We start from the raw sequence: 20,004 nt of genomic DNA, 5'->3' as shown, positions 1-20,004 counted from the left end.
ACCATGGTTATGGTTAGTAAACTTATGTTTCCTACAAGTTTCATTCAAATACCATTACACACAACCAAACAATATACCTACAGTCAATTGAAATTCTATGAACATTCTGGAGGAGTGCTAATATCCTAGGTTTTAATGTTTCATCATTTATGATCACTGAAATTTACTGCACCCAATGCATTTCATGATATCCATACAGTACTTCATGCACAATGCATCACCGATGTGAAAACTTACATCATGTTCAATGCCATCCTCCTGTTTCAGTTCTAGGTCTTGCTTTATATGAAGACTAGGTGTTACAATCTTTAGCGGATCTTCAAGAAACTGAAATAAGAAAAAATGGCATATTCACAGCTTCTGTCCCTTGCACTTGATTGGTGGTTACACATCATGTGGGGCTAAAAAGCTATTGGTCACATGTATTCACTTACTGGCATTTGGTAACCAGAAAATGTGTCACATTAAATTAGATTTACTTTCATTCCAATTAGTCCATACATTTGAAACCAAGACTCTAATTTGGAGATTAGACACATCAGACATCAACCAAACAACAGAAATTATTCCATCCTTGCCAAGCAGCTACTGCTATTACACACACACACACACACACACACACACACACACACACACACACACACACACCACACAACACACACACAAACGATGTTATTTTTCTGAACTAAAATTTTGCTCATTTTGCAAGGGAGACATGTTATTGTGGATAGTTGACTCATAAAGAAAATTGCACTAATGTAATACCATTTCATTTCATGGAAAAAATTACACACGCCATGTAAAATATCATGGTAATTTTCTCCTTTTCACCAGTACCACTGTCATCCCATTTCATGCATTATTTGAACATTTAAATAGTGTGCCACCATTGTAATTTGATTTGAGGCAACTCTGCCAGAGATGGTTCCAGTCACCAGCATTGACGCAAGGCACTGAGCACGTAAGGATTTGCGTAAGCAGGCAGACATTTCTGTGTATCATTAAGCAAATTATACTATGACAAACCTTAGAATTTCTACTGTTTTACTGCATCATTTATTCATTATTGTGAGGAATTGAATAAATTTATCTGCACAGGAATGCACTGTATTTGCTAATGAATGGAAGATGTTGATTACTCACAGTATTTATGTAGGTGCCAACATCAATTACTATTACGATATCTGCAATTGCATGACTGAGAAACTCCAGTAACATTACTAAACTGAACTGTGTGCTGTATGAATGAAGCCAAATAGAGAACCTTTCGTGTTTGAAGTGTGCAGGAGCAGGAGAAACTGGCTAATTGTCCGCAAAATGCTTGGTGAAGTGTGATGTGGTCAATGGCTTCAAGCTTGTAATACAATTCTATTGAGCTCTCCACTCTTTTCATAAGTCCAAGATCAACTGCAAGCTCTCTTATTACATGTTAAATACTGGTTCAGATGCTAACTCCTTTATAAAGTGAAACATAAAATTTTACAAAACAAAAGTTAGTTTTATGTAACCTAAGTTTTCCGTTATAGTATTTGATTAGCTTTAAATTCTATTCCTCTACCCTGCTATTTAACTTTTTTTTACTGTGTAAGCTCTTACTGTATAATGCTAATATTCACTTTTTGTTTCCTTTTTAGACATTGGACCTGATATTACTAATATTTATTGGAAGTCAGAACTATGACTTGTTAAAATGGAATTCACATTGAATCACTTGACACATCACAATAGCATTTCGTGATTTTTATTCTGGAATTTAAGTTAATTTTATTTTTGGGTGGTTCCAGTCCTTCCAGCCCCCTTTCAGCCTATTTCAATCAATATATTATAAATAGAACCTGCATGAAAACAGAACTGGCCAATTATGAGAAACTCCAAATATCATTTGGGCATTTGAATGTATCCATTAGAATCGGCTGAAAGCAGAACATTCAATTACATGAAACGTAATTTGGTTCATATGACACATTATAATTATGACAGAGGGGTCTTTTGACACCATGGAATAATGTCACAAACCACCAAAATAAGGAAACTACTGTTGACAGTAGTGTGGAGTGAGTCATGGCACAATGTAGATGACTGTGTCAAGTACATGTCTTGACAGCTGCAAGTTTGAAGATGGCACTTTGTTTTTGCACAGTGTGAATGTGGAAACACTGATGCAGCAAGCTAGTTCAATGCATCTCACTACTATTTTGCACATGGAAGCCACATAAGTTCTTTGCAAAGTTCTTTTTATTTATAAAGTTAAAAAACACCTCAGACAGGAAATGAAGTTATGCATCTGCAACCCTGGAGGAAAATATGACAATCCAAGATAAGTTGGTACAACTTTTTCATGGGCCATCCCCTCTCCAACCCCTAAGTGTATATTGGTAACACCTGTTGCAGGCTGTAATGGGAAGTTATGATGGCTGAACAGCCGATTTGTGTAGCCAATGACATACTTTTAATTCAATGGAAAGACAAACAGTGTTTAATCTAACAACTACCTTGACATATCAGATGTTAGAGTGGGATCAAAGTGAATTTTCAGGGAAAAAGCCTGTTTTCAGCGGCCAAACAAAAAAAATAGCAATGTAACACTGGGTTTTCATCAATTATTTTTGCACTTTTCTTTCCAATATTGATTTGTATCTAGCAGGACTGTGGACAAAAACAGGAAATAAGGGAAAAGTGTCAGTTTCGAGCCTAACCTAAACCTCAGAGAAGGCTATATATCAGTCTGTCACAACATAGATCCATCTCTGAGAGAAAGCTGTTAATAGTATTTGAAGAGAGGCAGTGAACACTGCCCTACACCCCAATACAAGAACCTCTTGTAAGCAGCAGAAGAACATGAAGATACAACTATGCAGACAATACCACTCACCAAACCCAGGATTGTATATCAGATAAAATTAATAAAATTTCAAAATCAAAGTTGCACTTGTGTTCTGTATACACACATATATGATTATATTACATTAGCAGAATTGTCAACATGTATCAAAAGCATGCTGTGAAGTAAAGGCCATCCACAAAATGATTAGTTTGTATATTAATGGCAGGACTGAGCTGGTTAACAGCTGTGCATTGTTTATGATGTAATATCCTCCCATTGGCTGCCAACAATTTGGTCCAGAGACATGTTAGAAATATCTACTTTGTACCATAAACTAGTGCAGTATGTGGACCACTGTTTGTGAAGTTTAGCTAATAAACCTGTCCACAGGAGTTGTTGACTCGAGGAACTAGGTTATTAATGGGGGCACACAAAAGCCATTTGAAGGTAACGTATGTCCATCTAAAGTACCTGCACTTACCAGGTCTTCATGGCTAGGACTAAGAAATGACAGAGGCCCCTGGTTCCCATCAAGATGCCACAGGCCCAGAAGCTTTCCAGTGTTCTTGACCTTGCTGGTTTGTCTTGAGTCAAAAGGAAAGGGAGGGTACTGGCTGCATGATGAGCAGATTACTGTTGATTGGACATCCAAACCAATGCAACTCACTTATTTGGACCTCAAGAATGCCTCACTGCAGCATTCATCCAAGCAGTGAGGGGTTACTCTTCACTGTGAAATTCAGTGTCAGAAGAGTGAGACTCAGACACACAGCACTCTTGTGTAGTGATACACACCACTATGAAGAAATGTGGTGACACATGCCACTGTGGAGAAGTGATGCATATCCCTACATCATCTTTCCAACAAATGATACTAGCAACTGAGTTATTTATGTAACAAGATTACAAAAATAAAATAATATGTTGAGTATAGAAGTACAGGGCATAAGACGCATGTCAACATCTTGCGTTCGCCAAGGTTCCAAGTGGTATTCCAATGGTGAGTTTGAGTATTGTATACTACAATTGCTGGAATTTATGATCCACCTGTTATGCCAACTTTTTGTTTATAAATGCCCAAAAATGTTTAAGCATTTTTCTGCCATCATCAGTGAGTACTTTTATTCAGCTACATGTTTCAAGTAATAATGAGCCTAACAAAATTAGATCTCATAACAGTTTATGTCTTTTCACTATTACCTAATTTTTCTACATTTCTAGTTTATATATGATCCTCTATATCTTTCTACGTACTGATAGATTATCATCTGCAACTAAATTATGTTCCTGTGAGTTTGGTTGGCTAATCACCAAATCCCTACCTATGAAGCAATTTTGTTGCACCACAAAATTTCATGTCTATTTCATAGAACTCCACTCACAAGCTATAATTCTTTTCTTTACTGAAAGCTATGTTTATATTCCTGTCAATCACTATTTATGATCACTTGGGTTTGACACTAAGTTGGAACCTCTCTCTCTCTCTCTCTCTCTCTCTCTCTCTCTCTCTCTCTCTCTCTCTCTCTCTCTCCTCTGCCTGTGCCACAGTGAAGGCTCCCTATTTTCTGACCTGTGTTATTCAGTGGAAGATGATAGGGTACCTCCGCAAAGCTCATGAGGGCACACCTCCGCAAAGCTCATGAGGGCACTATGGTCAAGAAGGAATTAAACAAGTAGCAGGTTACATGCAGAATGCATTTCTTAGGTTAGAAAACCACCTGTAAAGACAATAAGCAGGTAAATGCAGATCTAAGTGTGCATCACCTAACTTTGGTACTGAGGAAAATACATGTCAAATGTCACAAAAACAAATGCAAACCCAAAGTTAAAGTAAAGGTTTCAACAACCTGGAGTTAGTTATTAACATTTTACTGCTCTATTAGGCATTGACTTAGTGGATGTGGTATGCCACTGGCTTCCTCCTACTTCTGAACTCACTGACATAGTAAGTTACATGAGGACCAAGAGCTTCACACTGGAATGGAAACTGTCATTTTCCACACAGACAATCTGCATGTGAAAAAGTGATAGATGATGCTTGGGACTGAACCCAAAACACTTGAATTTGTAGCCTCACACCCATTCAAGAAGCAATCCTCTTACTCTTAGAAAAGTGTGTAAGCACTCAAGACCAGATGGAGAGTTTCATTAACTAACAGTGGCATTATATACACAATACTGGAAGGAAAACTAGAAATGATTAGCTACAAAATCTGATATTCCATACAGAGGACCCATTAGAAAGATGCACCACAGAACACAGGCAGTAATACATCTATTATCTTGAAAAATCAGTACTGTACAATGAGATAAATCTGCATTTATCTCATTGCATGTTACTGAAATTTGAAATCTGCATGCAGATAAGTATCAAATGAGAGGAAAAAATAATTTTAAAGTGTCAAACGTGATGTGGAAAAAAAACCATTTCGAGTTCCAACATCCACCCATCATAGTAGATTAATGTTTAAGATATACTCTGGTAAATATTGTATACAAATCGAATTTCTCCATCATACTGCAGAATACTTGTCAGCTACATAACTGAAGATGCATGCCTTCAGATGGGGAGAAAGATGAGAGGAAAATTACATCAATAAAGTACAACATGACATGAGGTTGAGCAAATATAAGCAACATGAGCCATGCCATTTTATCTGGAGCTGTCCATCCACTTCCTTGAAGAGATTTCGAGAGTCCATGGAAAACAGATCTAAATTTCCAGAGGACAATCTGAACTCATTCATGTCAAAATCACATCCTATGACATTAGCACAGCTGTGAACAAAAATTCCTGTGAAAATCTACAAAACATGTTTTCCAAAAATTAGCCTGTGTAACTGTTTAGAAAACACACACAACAGGGAAATATTTATTCTGTTAGCAATAAACATGCCCAAAATAATAAATTCTCTAAATACAGAGATTGGAACATGAGCACTGGACTACTGAAGCATCACAGATTGCTACTGTTAAAAACAAATTCTGAAAGATAGGAACATACTTCTGCCTAACAAACCTGGTAAGGTGATCAAAAATGATGTAACAGCCAATACACCCAGCATGGGGAATGTTGTGGAATACAGTGAGGACCTGCAAATGTTAACTACATTACATAGTTACATGACAGGAGAGATCTGTACAGCAAATACAAATGAAGCTAAATCCCCTGAATCCCCATGGTCAACCAGAAGTTGAACATATGAGAACCACCAAGACAGCCTATATAAGAAGCCTTCCATTAATTTATAAGCAAGATCATATCTTGCAAAACATGAAACAAAAAATGAAAACCCAGAACTTCTGAACAAAAATGTTAGAAAAATGGATCAAAGACAACTCTACAAGTTGACAATGATGCATATGGTAGCAAAACAGAAGACAGTAACACAAAAGTCAATTACAATGCTTTGCCTTACAAAGTTTCTCCACTAAAGAGGATAAAAATGCATTTCACATTTTTGGCTGCAGCATGGATACTAAAATGACAGATACATAATTGACTAAGGTGGGGACAGGAGGGAGAAGGAAAAACCAAACTTTTTCTACACAGTAGACCACTAGACCTGAAGTGGCAGCCATCTGATTAAATAAAACAAGTGGATCTTGCAGAACAACCTCTGGCAATTGAAGTGTTAACTTTATGGAACAGTGGCTTTTCATGGGAACATAAAAATGCACAGGTCATTTCAGTTTGTAAGAAGAGACACAGGAAACTGTTTGGAGCTAAAGACCTGAACAGCAGATAATTTTGTTTTCCTATATGATTTTGGAAAGAAAACAGTTCCTCTGCAAGAATAAAAATGGATCCTACAGTCATTGATCAATTAAAATCAGTTGCTCTATTCACTCACAATTCTGCTGCAATGCAGTCAGCCAATGCAATTTTGAATACAAGATAAATTATGCTGATCAGAAACATTCACAATTTGATCCAATGACTGCCTAATATTAGTGAATTGTCTATGAAACAGACATAAAAATTTATTTTGGCTGCACTGATGAGTTAAACCTGGATTTCTTGCATTTTATGGGCTGTCACCGTAACCATTATGGACACATCCCTGCAATAATAAGAACTTGTCTGAAAATGGTATCTTGCAAATCATCCTCTTCAATTTCCTTCAGATTTAGAGTATTTGGAGTTCAGTGCTGGAACATCAATTTCCTAAACCAGCACTATGCAGTTACCAGACAACTACAAAAATTTGACTTTGATGATCAGAAGATTTCTGAGTGCTGTCAACTAAAAAATATTTCCTAATTATTAACACAATTGCTGGTAATTGCGACTATAGTACAAAAGTGCCTTAATGAAAAAGCTGCTGGTTCGAATCTTCTAGTCGGAACTACTAATTTTTTAAAACTTCCATGTCTACTAACAACTCGCAAATTTAACAAATACTGAATTGTAACGGTTTAGTAAAAATTACATTTTTTTCAACATTCTACATATTAAAACAAAAATTGATACATTTCTGCGAGATTTCTTTATTTTCAATTTGATGCTCTCCATTTTTGTACAAAATTGTAATTTTTCAGCAATACTTGCATTTTATGTAACTTATAATTAAAAATAACTTCTTAATAAAGTATGGTTCAGCATGAATTAAAATTACCATTTGTTTTACATATGGAATGTAAATAAAACTATAAGAACTGGTAGCAATCAATGTTATCTGAACCACCAATTTTATGATTATTATATTGTTATCCTATGCACTCATCTACAGGCAACTGTATAATAATTTTTTTTTATATTTGCCAGCACTCACAAATCACCCACCTGCCAAATGCATTTCTTGTTTCTACTTCTATGGAGAACTGTGTCATACTGCTTTACAAAATTATTGGCTGGTCGCTGACCTTAAAATCCTAAACCTAAGATGAAAATCTATTAGGACACACAAGTGACATCCCCTTGGCAGCCCTGGAGGCATGCTTGGTTAGGGTAATTGTTAAAGTAACTGATCCTGAAACCAGGAGTTACAGCTTCAAATCTGAGACACAGCAACAGTTTTCATCTGTTTGTATGTGTACCAATACAGTATCACAGAATTATCTGAGTGTGGAGTATTACATACCTTAGTAAGATAAGTATATATCACTACGGGGTAAGATAGTTACTGCCTACAGGAAAATTAGAGAGACCTTTAGAGAAAAGGGAAGCACTTGGATGAATAACAAGAGCTCACACAGAAAACCAGTTCTAAGCAAAGAAGAGAAAGCAGAAATGTGGAAGGATTATATAGAGTGTCTACAGAAGGGTGATGTACTGGAGGGCAATATATGGAAATAGAGCAGGATGTAGATGAAGATGAAATGGGAGAAATGATACTGTGTGACAAGTTTGACAAAGCCATGAAAGACCCGAGTCGAAACAAGGCCCTACAAGTATACAACATTCCATTAGAACTACTGATAGCCTTCGAAGAGCCAGACCTGACAGAACTCTACCATGTGGTGAGTAGGATGTAGGAGATAGGTGAAGGTGTTGACAGACGTAAAAATTACCAAACTAGACATGCAAATTACCAAACTATCAGTTTGGTAAGTCATGGCTGCAAAATACTAACACGAATACATTACAGATGAATGGAAAAACTGGTAGAAGCTGACCTTGGGAAAAACCAATTTGGATTCCATAGAAATGTTTGAAAACGTAAGGCAATACTGACCCTACAACTTGTCTTAGAATACAGATTAAGGAAAGGCAAACTTATATTTCTAGCATTTGTAGGCTTAGGGAAACCTTTTTATAATGTTGACTTTAATACTCTCTCTCAAATTATGAAGGTTGCAGAGGTCAAACCCAGGGAACAAAAGGCTATTTACAATTTGTACAGTAACCTGATGGCAGTTATAAGAGTCAAGGGGCATGAAAGGGAAAGAGCAGTTGGGAAGGGAGTGAGACAGCGTTGTAGCCTATCCCTGGTGGTATTGAATCTGTATACTGAGCAAGCAGTTCAGAAAACAAAAGAAAAATTTGAAGCAGAAATTAAAATCCATGGAGAAAAAATAAAAACTTTGAGATTCGCCGATGACATTGTAATTTTGTCAGAGACAGTGTCTTGAAAGGAGAATAAAAGATGAACATCAACAAAAGCAAAATGAGGATAATGGAATGTAGTTGAGTTAAATCAGTGATGCTGAGGGATTTAGATTAGAAAATGAGACACAAAGTAGTACATGAGTTTTCCTATTTGTGGAGCAAAATAACTGATGATGGTCAAAGTAGACAGGATAATAAAATGTAGGGTGGCAATGGCAAGTAAAGCTTTTCTCGAGAAGACAAATTTGTTAACATCATCAAGTATAGATTTAAGTGTCAGGAAGTATTTTCTGAAAGTATTTGTATGGAGTGTAGTCTTGTATGGAAGTGGACGACACAGACAACTAACAGTTTAACAAGAATAGAAGCAAACATCAAACAATGGAAAACCCAGGATGGAATGTAACAATACCAGAGAAGGAAAGATGCTACTCACCATATAGCGGAGATGCTGAGTCGCAATAGGCACAATAAAAAAGATTCACACAATTAAGGCTTTCAGCCATTAAGGCCTTTGTCAGCAGTAGACACGTGCACCCTCACATGATCGCAGTCTCAGAGAGCTGAGACCACAGCTTGGCAGTGTGGTCTTAGCTCTCTGCGTGCGTGTGTGTGTGTGTGTGTAAGAGAAAGAAGCTTTTGAAATGTGGTGCTAAAGAAGAATGCTGAAGATTAGATGGGTAGATCATGTAACTAATGAGGAGGTACTGAATAGAATCGGGGAGATGATGAATTTGTGGCACAACTTGACTAGAAGAAGGGATCGGTTGGTAGGACATGTTCTGAGGCATCAATGGATCCCCAATTTAGTATAGGAGGGCAGTGTTGAGGGTAAAAGTCAAAGAGGGAGACCAAGAGATGAATACACTAAGCAGATTCAGAAGGATGTAGACTGCAGTACATACTTTGAGATGAAGAAACTTGCACAGGATAGGGTAGTATGGAGAGTGGCACAAAACCAGTTGGGCGCTGATGACCACGCTGTTTAGCACCCGAAAACCTCAAACCTCAAACCCCCTCTCCCCCCTCCTCACCCCCCCCCCCCCACACACACACACGCACGCATGCACGAAACCAGTCTCTGAACTGAAGACAACAACAACAGCCTAGGAAGGTTAGAGACTTTAAATAGCAAAAATGGATAGGTCCCATTCAGTTGTAGTACGAACCGAAGCGCAATGGCAGAAAGGACAGGAGTTCTGGTCAGATCAGTACAAGATCATCAACAAAAAATCAGATAGGGATGAGAGCCCTAGTAGTGAGCAAGAAAATAGGAACATGAGTACGCTATTATCTACAGCAATGTCACTGAATTACCATAGCTGCAATAGGCATGAAGAAAATACAACAATGGTAGAAATGGCAACCAGACCAGCAGAATAATGGAATAGGAAAAAGTTTGACGAGTAATTATTCAATATCTAAGGAAGATGAAAACCAATTCCAGAAGGTAATGAAATTCAATAGTAGGAACAGGATGCAAAATAGTTAAGAGAACATCCAATGGCACAAATGACAAAGGGGGAAGCCACCTGGTAGAATTTTGCACATCGCATGAATTAGTCACTGCAAACACTTTTTTCAAGTATCGTGAAAGAAGCTTGTGTATGTGGAATAACATGGAGAAACCAAAAGGTTTCAAACAGATTATGTAATGTTAAAAACAAAGATTTCAAAACAGGATTCTAAACTACAAAACATTTCCAGTGATAGATGTGGACTCTGGCTAGAATTGTTTTTATTAACTGTAGAGTAACGTTGAAGAAATGGTAAAAGTAGAATTTAAGTACATGGGATTTGGATAAACTTGAATGAACCAAAACTCATTGATGGTTTGAAAATGAGCATTAGGCAAAAAGTGATAGAGGGTAATGAATAGGCAGCTTTGAGACGAAACAGTGAAGGCAGGAGGAAACATAGGTAAAAAGTAAGGCCTTAGTACGAATACCTTCACAACTCATGAGATACTGAATTTAATTGATGCGAAGAGCAAATACAAACATGTAGCTATTTAAGCAGACAAAAGGGAATACAAACATTACTGGAATGATGTTGACAGAAGATGCAATATGGCTAAACAAGAATGGCTGTAGGGCAAAGGGGAACAAACTTGCTCCAAAATGGGAAAAGGAAGTAGTTGCAGACAAGATTGGAGATATCATAACATGACCAGAATTTGATACAGCACTGAAGGAGCGAAGTAGTACCAAGGCCATTACAGTTGGTGACATTCCCTCAGAATTATTGGGATACATGGGAAAGCCATCCATGACAAAATTATTCCACTTTTGTGCAAGATATGAGATAGTTGACGTACAGTCATACATCAACCAGAATGCAATAATTCAAATTTGAAGAAAGGCAGGTGCTAACAGGTGTGAATACTATCAGATTAATATGACATGCTTGCAAGAATGGAAAAGCTTTTAGAGGGTTAACCTTACATAAGATCACTTTGGGTACCAGAAACATTTAACAAGGCAATACTGATACTATGGCTTACCTTACAAGATGAGTTAAATGAAAACAAAATTGTGTTTACAGCTTTTGCAGATTTACTGATGTGGAGTTGACTGCGCCCTTTGGACTTTGGGCAGCAGCAGAATAAATAGACAGGAAGCAAAAGTTTACTTGCAACTTTCACAGAAAGCAGGCACCAGTTGTAAGACTTTAAAGACATGAAAGGGAAGCATTGAGTAGGAAATGAGACAGGCTTGTAGCCTACATCTGATATGCACTCTGTACGACGAAGACATGAAGGAAATCTGGAAGAAAGTAAAACAAACTGTGTGTTTACCAATGACAATGTAATTCTATCAAACAAAACAGGCATCTTGAAACTGTCAATGAAGGGATGTGTGGGAGGTAAAACTCTGAAGAGTAAAATTGGATATCATCACTAAAGGAGATTGTATGACAAACATCAATAAAAGCAATCGAATGTAGCTGAAATAAATCAGGCAATGTTGAGTTTCGACTACAAAATGAGACACTAAAAGTAGTAGACAACTTTTGCTATTTGGGCATCAAAGTAACTGATGATGGCCAAAGTATGAAAGAAATAAAGCGAAGACTAGCAATATCAATGAACATGTGCCTAATAAAGAGTACTGTTCACATCTAATATAAATTTAAGTGTTAGGAAGTCTTTTCTGAAGATATTTGCAGTGCAGCCCTGTATGGAAGTCAAACATAAATGATAGGCAATTCAGACAAGATGAGAATGGAAGCATCTGAAATGTGATACAGAAGAAGGCTGAAGATTTGATGGGTAAACGAAACAAAAAAATGAGGGAGGAACATAGGGATCAATTTCACTAACACAAGGAACCTGTTAATAGCACAAATTCTGAGGCTTTTAGGGATAATCAAGTTGGTAATGGAGGGATATGAGAGGGTAAAAAGTGTAGAGGGATACTATGGCTTGAACACAAGAAGCAAGTTCAAATGGATGTAGGAGGTGACAGTCATCAGAGATTAAGAGGTTAGTGGAGGGTATTCTAGCATGGGCAAGTGCACCAAGCCAATCTATATTATATTCACCAAAATTGAGTCATAACATAACACTGCTTAATTTCATACAGTCACACAAATTCTAGAATTACCTATTGGTTCACTTGCTCATCCATTTAAAAAAATCTGCCAGGAGTTCTTTTAAGAAGACAATTTTAGATATATTACAAAAATTATCACATATTTTAAGTGTATGACACTTCCAAAGAATAAATGACCCATTCTTTTCAGAGTGGCCTTCTCAGTGCCAGGCAGTAAGGTGCAATTCAATCGTAGTGATCTAAAAGTTATATAAATGATCAATGACAAGAAATTTGAAAATTTACTAGCATCTTGCACTTCATTTTCCTATGCTGCTACTTTGTATCATATTTCCTACTCCCATAATCTTTATTTACTTATCGGTAACTATTTTATGCGAAATGCGCTTCATCATATAAAAAAACAATAGTGTAGTGAAATCAGTGGGTACAACCAGAATCTTTAATATTGAAATCAACAATACCCACACCATACAACTAATTGTAAAAAATGGTTCAAATGGCTCTGAGCACTATGGGACTTAACATCTATGGTCATCAGTCCCCTAGAACTTAGAACTACTTAAACCTAACTAACCTAAGGACATCACACACATCCATGCCCGAGGCAGGATTCGAACCTGCGACCGTAGCAGTCGCGCGGCTCCGGACTGAGTGCCTAGAACCACTAGACCACCACGGCCGGCTCAACTAATTGTAACATGGATTTTCTATTAGCCAATCACACAGTTTTATTTTGAAATTTTAAAATGATGTGGATGAAGAAGGGGGGGAATAATAAATAAAACTTTTGAGGTCATTCCCTTTGTGAGAGTTTCCTGTTCTTGCTAGCCCATGCCTTGGGATGTGGATGTTTGCATTACTTACAGTATCTTGTTTGTAAACTGCGTTCTGGCAACACATTCCTTACCATTCTTCCTGACGCCAACAGCAGAGTCATAAAGATATCAAAAACTACCATTATTCTAAGCCTGATAAACAAATACAGGCAGCACTATATGTTCTGCCCAGCATATTCCACGGATTTTTTTTATGTCACTGATATCAGCGGAATAAACATGTATCTGACAAAGGAACCAAAATATGACATACAGAGCGTGTTACAACCAAACACTACTCTCAGTTTACACATACGGTAGAACAATCTTGAGGCCTTTTCTTCCAGATTTGGTTGTTGTGTTTTCCCCAGTTAACTTTCCCATCAACATGAAATTTGGCACGTTTACTTTCTATACTGACTCACAGACATGTACAATGAAAGAGTGTTAAAAATTGAGATTCTGGACAAAGCTCTTCTTCTGAAATAGAAAACAAACAAACACACACACACACACACACACACACACACACACACACACACACACACACACACACACACACACACACAGAGAGAGAGAGAGAGAGAGAGAGAGAGAGAGAGAGAGAGCCACTGTCTCCAAGAACTGAGACATGACCATCTGCTTTTGGCATGAGCAACAATCTGTTAGGGTGGGTTGTGAGGTATGAGGCGGCACAGGGCAAGGAGAGAGGGATAGCAATGTAAAGGCGGGAGGAGGGGTGGGGGCAAGATAATGTGTTCTCTGTGACACCACGCAAGGATGTGGCAGAGACAGTATGGGTTGCTAATGGCAGTTTTGGGAAGCTGTACTGTGGGAGGGGAAGGGGAGGAGAGAAACAGAGAAAGGGAAAATAATAAGTGCACAGTGCACTGGGAGAGTGTGTGTGTGTGTGTGTGTGTGTGTGTGTGTGTGTGTGTGTGTGTGTGTGTTTTGGTTTTTAATTGTATTTTCGTGTTAGTGGTCATGTTTACATAGGCGCCACATTGGAGTCTTAGTGTATGGTTGCTTCTGCCATATTTGTGACGTCATGGAACAAAGTAGATGGGTGGAATTGGACACTTCTGTATTTGTGACTGACAAGACAAGGCATGGGAGATCTGTTTCTGGGAAAACGCTCTAAAGGAAATTTTAGGCTGTGGAGGCCTCAGTGTGACCATTAATATATTCCTTGCAACCACATTGTTTCCCAATATTCTTAGCTGGTGGAGTCTCCTTACATTTCCTTTCCCCATAACACACTGTATCAGAATAAAATCTACCTTGCACTCCTTCAAATTCTTTCATCACCACCCCTACTAGCACCACTAGTGGTATCAACCGCAGTAGTAGAAGTACTGCCAGTATTAACTTTTAGTTCATAGTATTATTCACTGACATTGCTAATTGAAACACCCAAATCATTGTAATACTGTTTGTCATATTAAAACTTAGTTTCGGGAAAATATGATACAAAAAGGGTACAGTATTTGTGAAACCATGGTCCAGTTTAATAGAGGGCCTGATGGACCTAATCAGATCAGGTACCATAAACAAACCAATAAAATCATAAAAATGTTATCAACGAATCTTGATCTGGTGAAGGGTTTGTGATTCTGGGTGGTTAGAAAGGAATCCTCTATGTGGTATATGAATGAACTGGCAGAACAGGGTGCCATACAAATGCCCTTTGATGTGCTGTAGATTTGTTTGTAGCCAGTGCCTTCAATGGAGAATTGTGGGTTAGAATCTAGTTGGTCATGGCGACCAGGAAAGGGCTGTAGGTTAGGAGAGAGTCAGACACTGGGAAAGGTACTGTTCAGTAACAGTAAGCCATGGGTGTTGGAGATGTCATCATAGAGGGTGATAGCATTGCCAATGATGAGCAGGGTGCCAAATGGTAAAGGAGCAGGAACTGTGGAGCTCAGTGAAGGAAATGATTGGTGTCTTTTGTGGCAGGGTAGGCTGAAGATGAGCAAAGATTCCATCTTCGGGAGCACATTAAAAAAAAACCACACACACATAACAAGCTTTTCTAAATTGTGCAAATGGAAACTCTTCGTACAACACATCAGTCATCCCCATAAGCCTCAACATTCGCTAGTCTGTATGCTCCACCCCACCTATTCCCTACCCTGCTCTCATTCTAGCACTGCACACACCTATCCTGCAACTCCACCTCCCCCCCCCCCCCCCGCCCCACACAGCCGCCCAACACTGCACCTAGCAGCCCTATTCTGTCCCCCCCCCCCATGTCCTTGACAAATACCACAGGCAACACAACGTCACCTCCACCCCTACCCTGCTATCCCTCACTTCCCACCCTACAGCACCTCTTTACCTCTCACTCCAACAGATTTCTACTCACATTAGATGTGTTCATGACCTAGTGTTGTTCCGTATTTCATATGAATTACTTTGTCCAAAAGCTTAAATATTTAGCAGTCAATTCATTCTACCTACCTGCAACCTACGGTCTCCTCAATGTGTTGAGTTGGAATGCATGCTTTGTATATCATTACTCTATCCTGTCATTTACAAAGTTTGATTTTAATTTCTCTGTTCTTTGGAAAACACAACTAAGGCAACTGAGTTTTGCTTGTCACCATTGGACCAGTTCAGATACAACTTCACATGAAAAGCTTGAACAGTAATTGCTCAGTTACACAGCTTTGAGCTAATGGAAAAACAGATACATTTACAATACAGATGTAACACATGATATGAAGGTGCAATATAGTCCTCACTTCCGTAGGTGTTCCAAAAAGAAGAGATAAGAGGATTGGTACAGCAAAGGCATGTGTGCTATATCTACAACTACTTGCCTTTACCAACTGCTGACATTTTGATATCAATGCACGAACTACAATACCACTAGAAGAATGAACATCCTGAATATGAGCACGACACTACATACACCAAGTTCATAGAAAGAAAGAAAGGTAAGTGAGAAATTCAGAGCACAAAGGTTTTCTTCTCTTTTGGGGGGGGGGGGGGAGGTCCTACTTGATGCAGACTTTGGCAGCGGACACTAACAAAAACCTTACAATGCTACTTTTATAACATGACATTGGCTAGTGCGAGTGTACATTTGTGTTCTCACTGCTTCTAGAGAAACTCTCAAGATGAACGATTCAGAGCAAATGACACCTTTACAGTGTCACAGGAGTGTTTTGATCTAGCTACATAAAACAAATTACAGTGCTTTGATGAAGAAAGAAATGAAGGATATATTTTCAAAACAAGCTCGATGAGGAGTGAGTTTTCCATAAAATGTTGATGGCCACACAAAGGAAAATTCAAAATCCTGCTAATCTCAGAAAAACTGAATCAAGGAGTAAGCTCTAACAGTAACTTCAGCATGTTTTAATTTGCCTGAAGCTGACAGTGACATTCTGCTATAATTACTTCTTTTATGGTCACCAACCCTGTAAGCGTATGTTGTATGTTACAGACGTGTCATACTTGAGCCCGCACAGTTTAACTCTGAGATTATATGAACATTTAAGTAATTTATTTGATACTAAATATTTAGAGTGGCAATGTGAAGAACTACTGGTTAAAGAGCACTGCGAACATTCCAACATTCTGCAGTTAAAACTGTAACACTCCATTTTTTCCTTTTAGTATCAGCATTACCACCATTTCCATTTTAGGGTTGTACATTACACTACCAACTGCTCTTTCATTTAATAGTATTTAAGCTCCTCAAAGGATTTCATCAACAACTCTTGGTCCCCTACCACTTCCCAATATTTAATAGATTCTGAATACCTACTGACAAAACAAAAACAGATCAAGTACGGTAATATTGCTAACAATAACTTTGAGGATATAAAACCAATTAGATGAACAATAGCAAAAATTTTACACCAGGATAAAAATATTTTAGGTCATGAGTTTAGATTTCTCCATCAGGGACCATGACGAATAGACTGCCAAATATTGTCTTTGCAATAAATCCACATATATATCCCTCTTGTCTGAGAAAGTGACTTTGGTCAACTTAAAAATTGACCACAAATATAGCATATGATCAATTTGTCCAGCAAACCATACAACTGATCTACAGTAGTAGCTAAATCATCTGCACTCTAGCAAGTGGAGTCCACTCATATTACTTTATCATATCCATTAATAATACCTCTTTCTAAAAAAGGAACAAATCTAGACATTAACAACACACCGAACTAAATCTCAAAGCAGGAAATTAATTTGTAACAAGTGATTGCTAACGTCACAACTCAAGAGCATTTGACAATTTCCTAGTAGACAGCAAACATGTGATCATTTACTACTGGGATGCCAACATCACACTAACAATAAGCTGCAGAAAATTTGAAACATATTAAATATTACAGAGCAGCATCATATACTACAAGACACCATCCATTGCAAATATGTTGCACAGCCAACAGTCACAACTTCGTTTGGTCAAGAAGCAAAACCAACAGCCAATACCAAATTTTTCATCTGACAAACAGGACTTGTAATCTGCTTGTTTACACAACACATTGCACAAAGAAATTAATGAAACAATGGTAAAAAATACAAGAAGCTATTTACCAAGGATTCTGGTTCAGCATATATTTCATTCTTCTCTTTTTTCACCCAACTAGTTCCCTTGCAGTCCATGATTGCCCTCCTAAGCCACTCTAAAACAAGAAAGCAAAAGTGATATGTTTACAGTGTCATTATTCGACATAGTGCACAGGCAGTATGTGCTGGCTGAAGCAAATGAGTCGATGCATATGAAAAATTTAAAAATGGCTGAGGGACAAAGAACCTGACAAAATGAACTGATTTACAACTTGCTGGTTATGAGGACTCAATTTGAGAGAAAACAAAAAACCCCCACACAATGGAAACAGATGACTTTCAGATACTGCTGTTACTTAGTAGCATTTGCTTGTGGTAATCAGTCTTTTTCTGAATATGGTAGCTGACTTTCTTTTACCACATAAATTTCTAACTGTCTTGTGAAGCAACTAAGATAAAGTGAGTTTACCGGACAAATCTATTCACTGTAGACAATTTTACGTTTGAAGCATAAAAGATTAAAATGAGTCTTGGGCTATATTGAAGCCTGTCAATGTATCCTACAAATTCCTTAATATATAGAATAATGTAAGAGGTTTACAATTATGTTCTTAGCAATGTATGCAAGAACAGAAAAGAATTATTTCTCAATCATACTGGCTGCATTTTCAATCAATCTATAAACCCATATCTGCTCATGGTATTCAGAAAAGCAGAACATGAAAATCCACCCATACAGACAGAACTTTCTTTTTTTCAGTCAGTTTAGTATGTATTTTTAACAACTGTTTCCTTATACAGTCATCTATATTCAACATTATCAACTCAATATAGAGCAATGCTGCAATCGTTACCCAGTCCCTAAAAAACACACACTGCTGCCTGCACGTTGCATAGAAAAATAAATGATTCTTGACCGTCCAAATTTAACAACGAGTAAATTCCTCTAACAAGACTTAGTGAAATTACTTTCTCATAAGCGTCCCATGACAATGGTCTGTGTTTCGGGATGCTTTTGTCAGTGGCAATTACACATACCCATTAGGCCTTACAGAGTCAATTACATTTCCCATATCCTTCCATAGACTGAAACGTGCACATTACTACAAACAGCAGTTAACACCATTTTAACTAAACTATGGAGCACATAGGCACATTGAAAATCCATGGAAAACGCTACACAATGAATTCCCTCTACAGCATTCTCTTTCATACCAACATAACCAATCCCTGATACTCTGTATTAACGTGTGCTAACGAATCTGATGTATCAGCAGTGCAACTGTTTGCGCTACAACCCGGGCGAACTACAGATCAGATTAGAGTAAACTCTTACTGTCCCCATTCCTTCCTTCACAAATATTGCTACCGAACTTCGCATGCACAACGCAAGTAAATATAACAATATGAATGCAGTGTGTGTGTGAACTTCATGAGGGCCTTTTTTCGTCCATAACAAAGTATTTCACATTGACCTTCACTTTCTCTAACCACCACAGCATATAGACACTTTTCCGGTAATTACAGACAACACATCAAAATATCTGGCGGTTCTTTTGCTAAATACGGGAAACATTTAGCAATTTTATCGGACAGAACGAAAACAGCAAGCACATTACATACCCACGCGTCCATCTGGTATTTTTCGTAATTGCCGAACAGCACAGGTACGTAATGTGCGCTAATATGTTTGTCTAAACACTAGTCACCTCCTGCTCGCAATGCGGAAACACAAGCTCACTGAAAATAACAAGTGTTTGGTTCTGATACACATAACCTGAAATAATTACTTACGAAATTCTAAGGCTATCTCAAACCATAACCACAAGCGCCAAGGATGATACAAGAATTAAATGTAGAACAAACGTATCGTTCAAATGTGCCCAATAAATGAAATTAAACTAATATAATAATTGTATGAACAGTTACTATAGCATCATTAAAAGGGGACTAGTGCAGCAGGGGATACAACCCGTCGGCTTTGGACATTGACGTCACAAGTCGCCAATCGCGAAGCGATTCTTCTTAGTGTTGTAGCTCCCTTCAGTGGCTGATAAGTGTTTTTTGGCTTTTAAAAAAAAAAATCTCACGAGATAGAATAAACAGATCCACTTTATTAAGCAATCAGTAAAAAAAACGAAACTGAAACATAACAGCAAAAGCGAAAATGGTAAACTGCTATCTGGCGACTTGTGACGTCATTGTCCAAAGCCGACGGGT

The 20,004-nt window shown here is 37.8% G+C and overlaps 1 protein-coding gene across 1 annotated transcript in view; it reads right to left on the bottom strand.

Moving 5' to 3' along the window:
• Positions 1-19,580, bottom strand: part of LOC124719812 (zinc finger protein 836-like) — a 157,187-nt gene extending 137,607 nt beyond the window's left edge. Inside the window, exons 1-3 of the mRNA XM_047245002.1 lie at positions 19,408-19,580; positions 17,812-17,898; positions 238-327 (exon numbers count right to left, since the gene is read on the bottom strand). Coding sequence (XP_047100958.1) covers positions 238-327; positions 17,812-17,898; positions 19,408-19,419 — 189 coding nt within the window. The 5' untranslated portion in view covers positions 19,420-19,580. The remainder of the gene's footprint in view (positions 1-237; positions 328-17,811; positions 17,899-19,407) is intronic.
• Between the last annotated feature and the right edge of the window lie 424 nt (positions 19,581-20,004).

Source organism: Schistocerca piceifrons, chromosome 11 (genome assembly GCF_021461385.2).
Source record: "Schistocerca piceifrons isolate TAMUIC-IGC-003096 chromosome 11, iqSchPice1.1, whole genome shotgun sequence".
Taxonomy (NCBI): domain Eukaryota; kingdom Metazoa; phylum Arthropoda; class Insecta; order Orthoptera; family Acrididae; genus Schistocerca; species Schistocerca piceifrons.
This window is presented reverse-complemented; position numbering and strand designations above follow the sequence as displayed.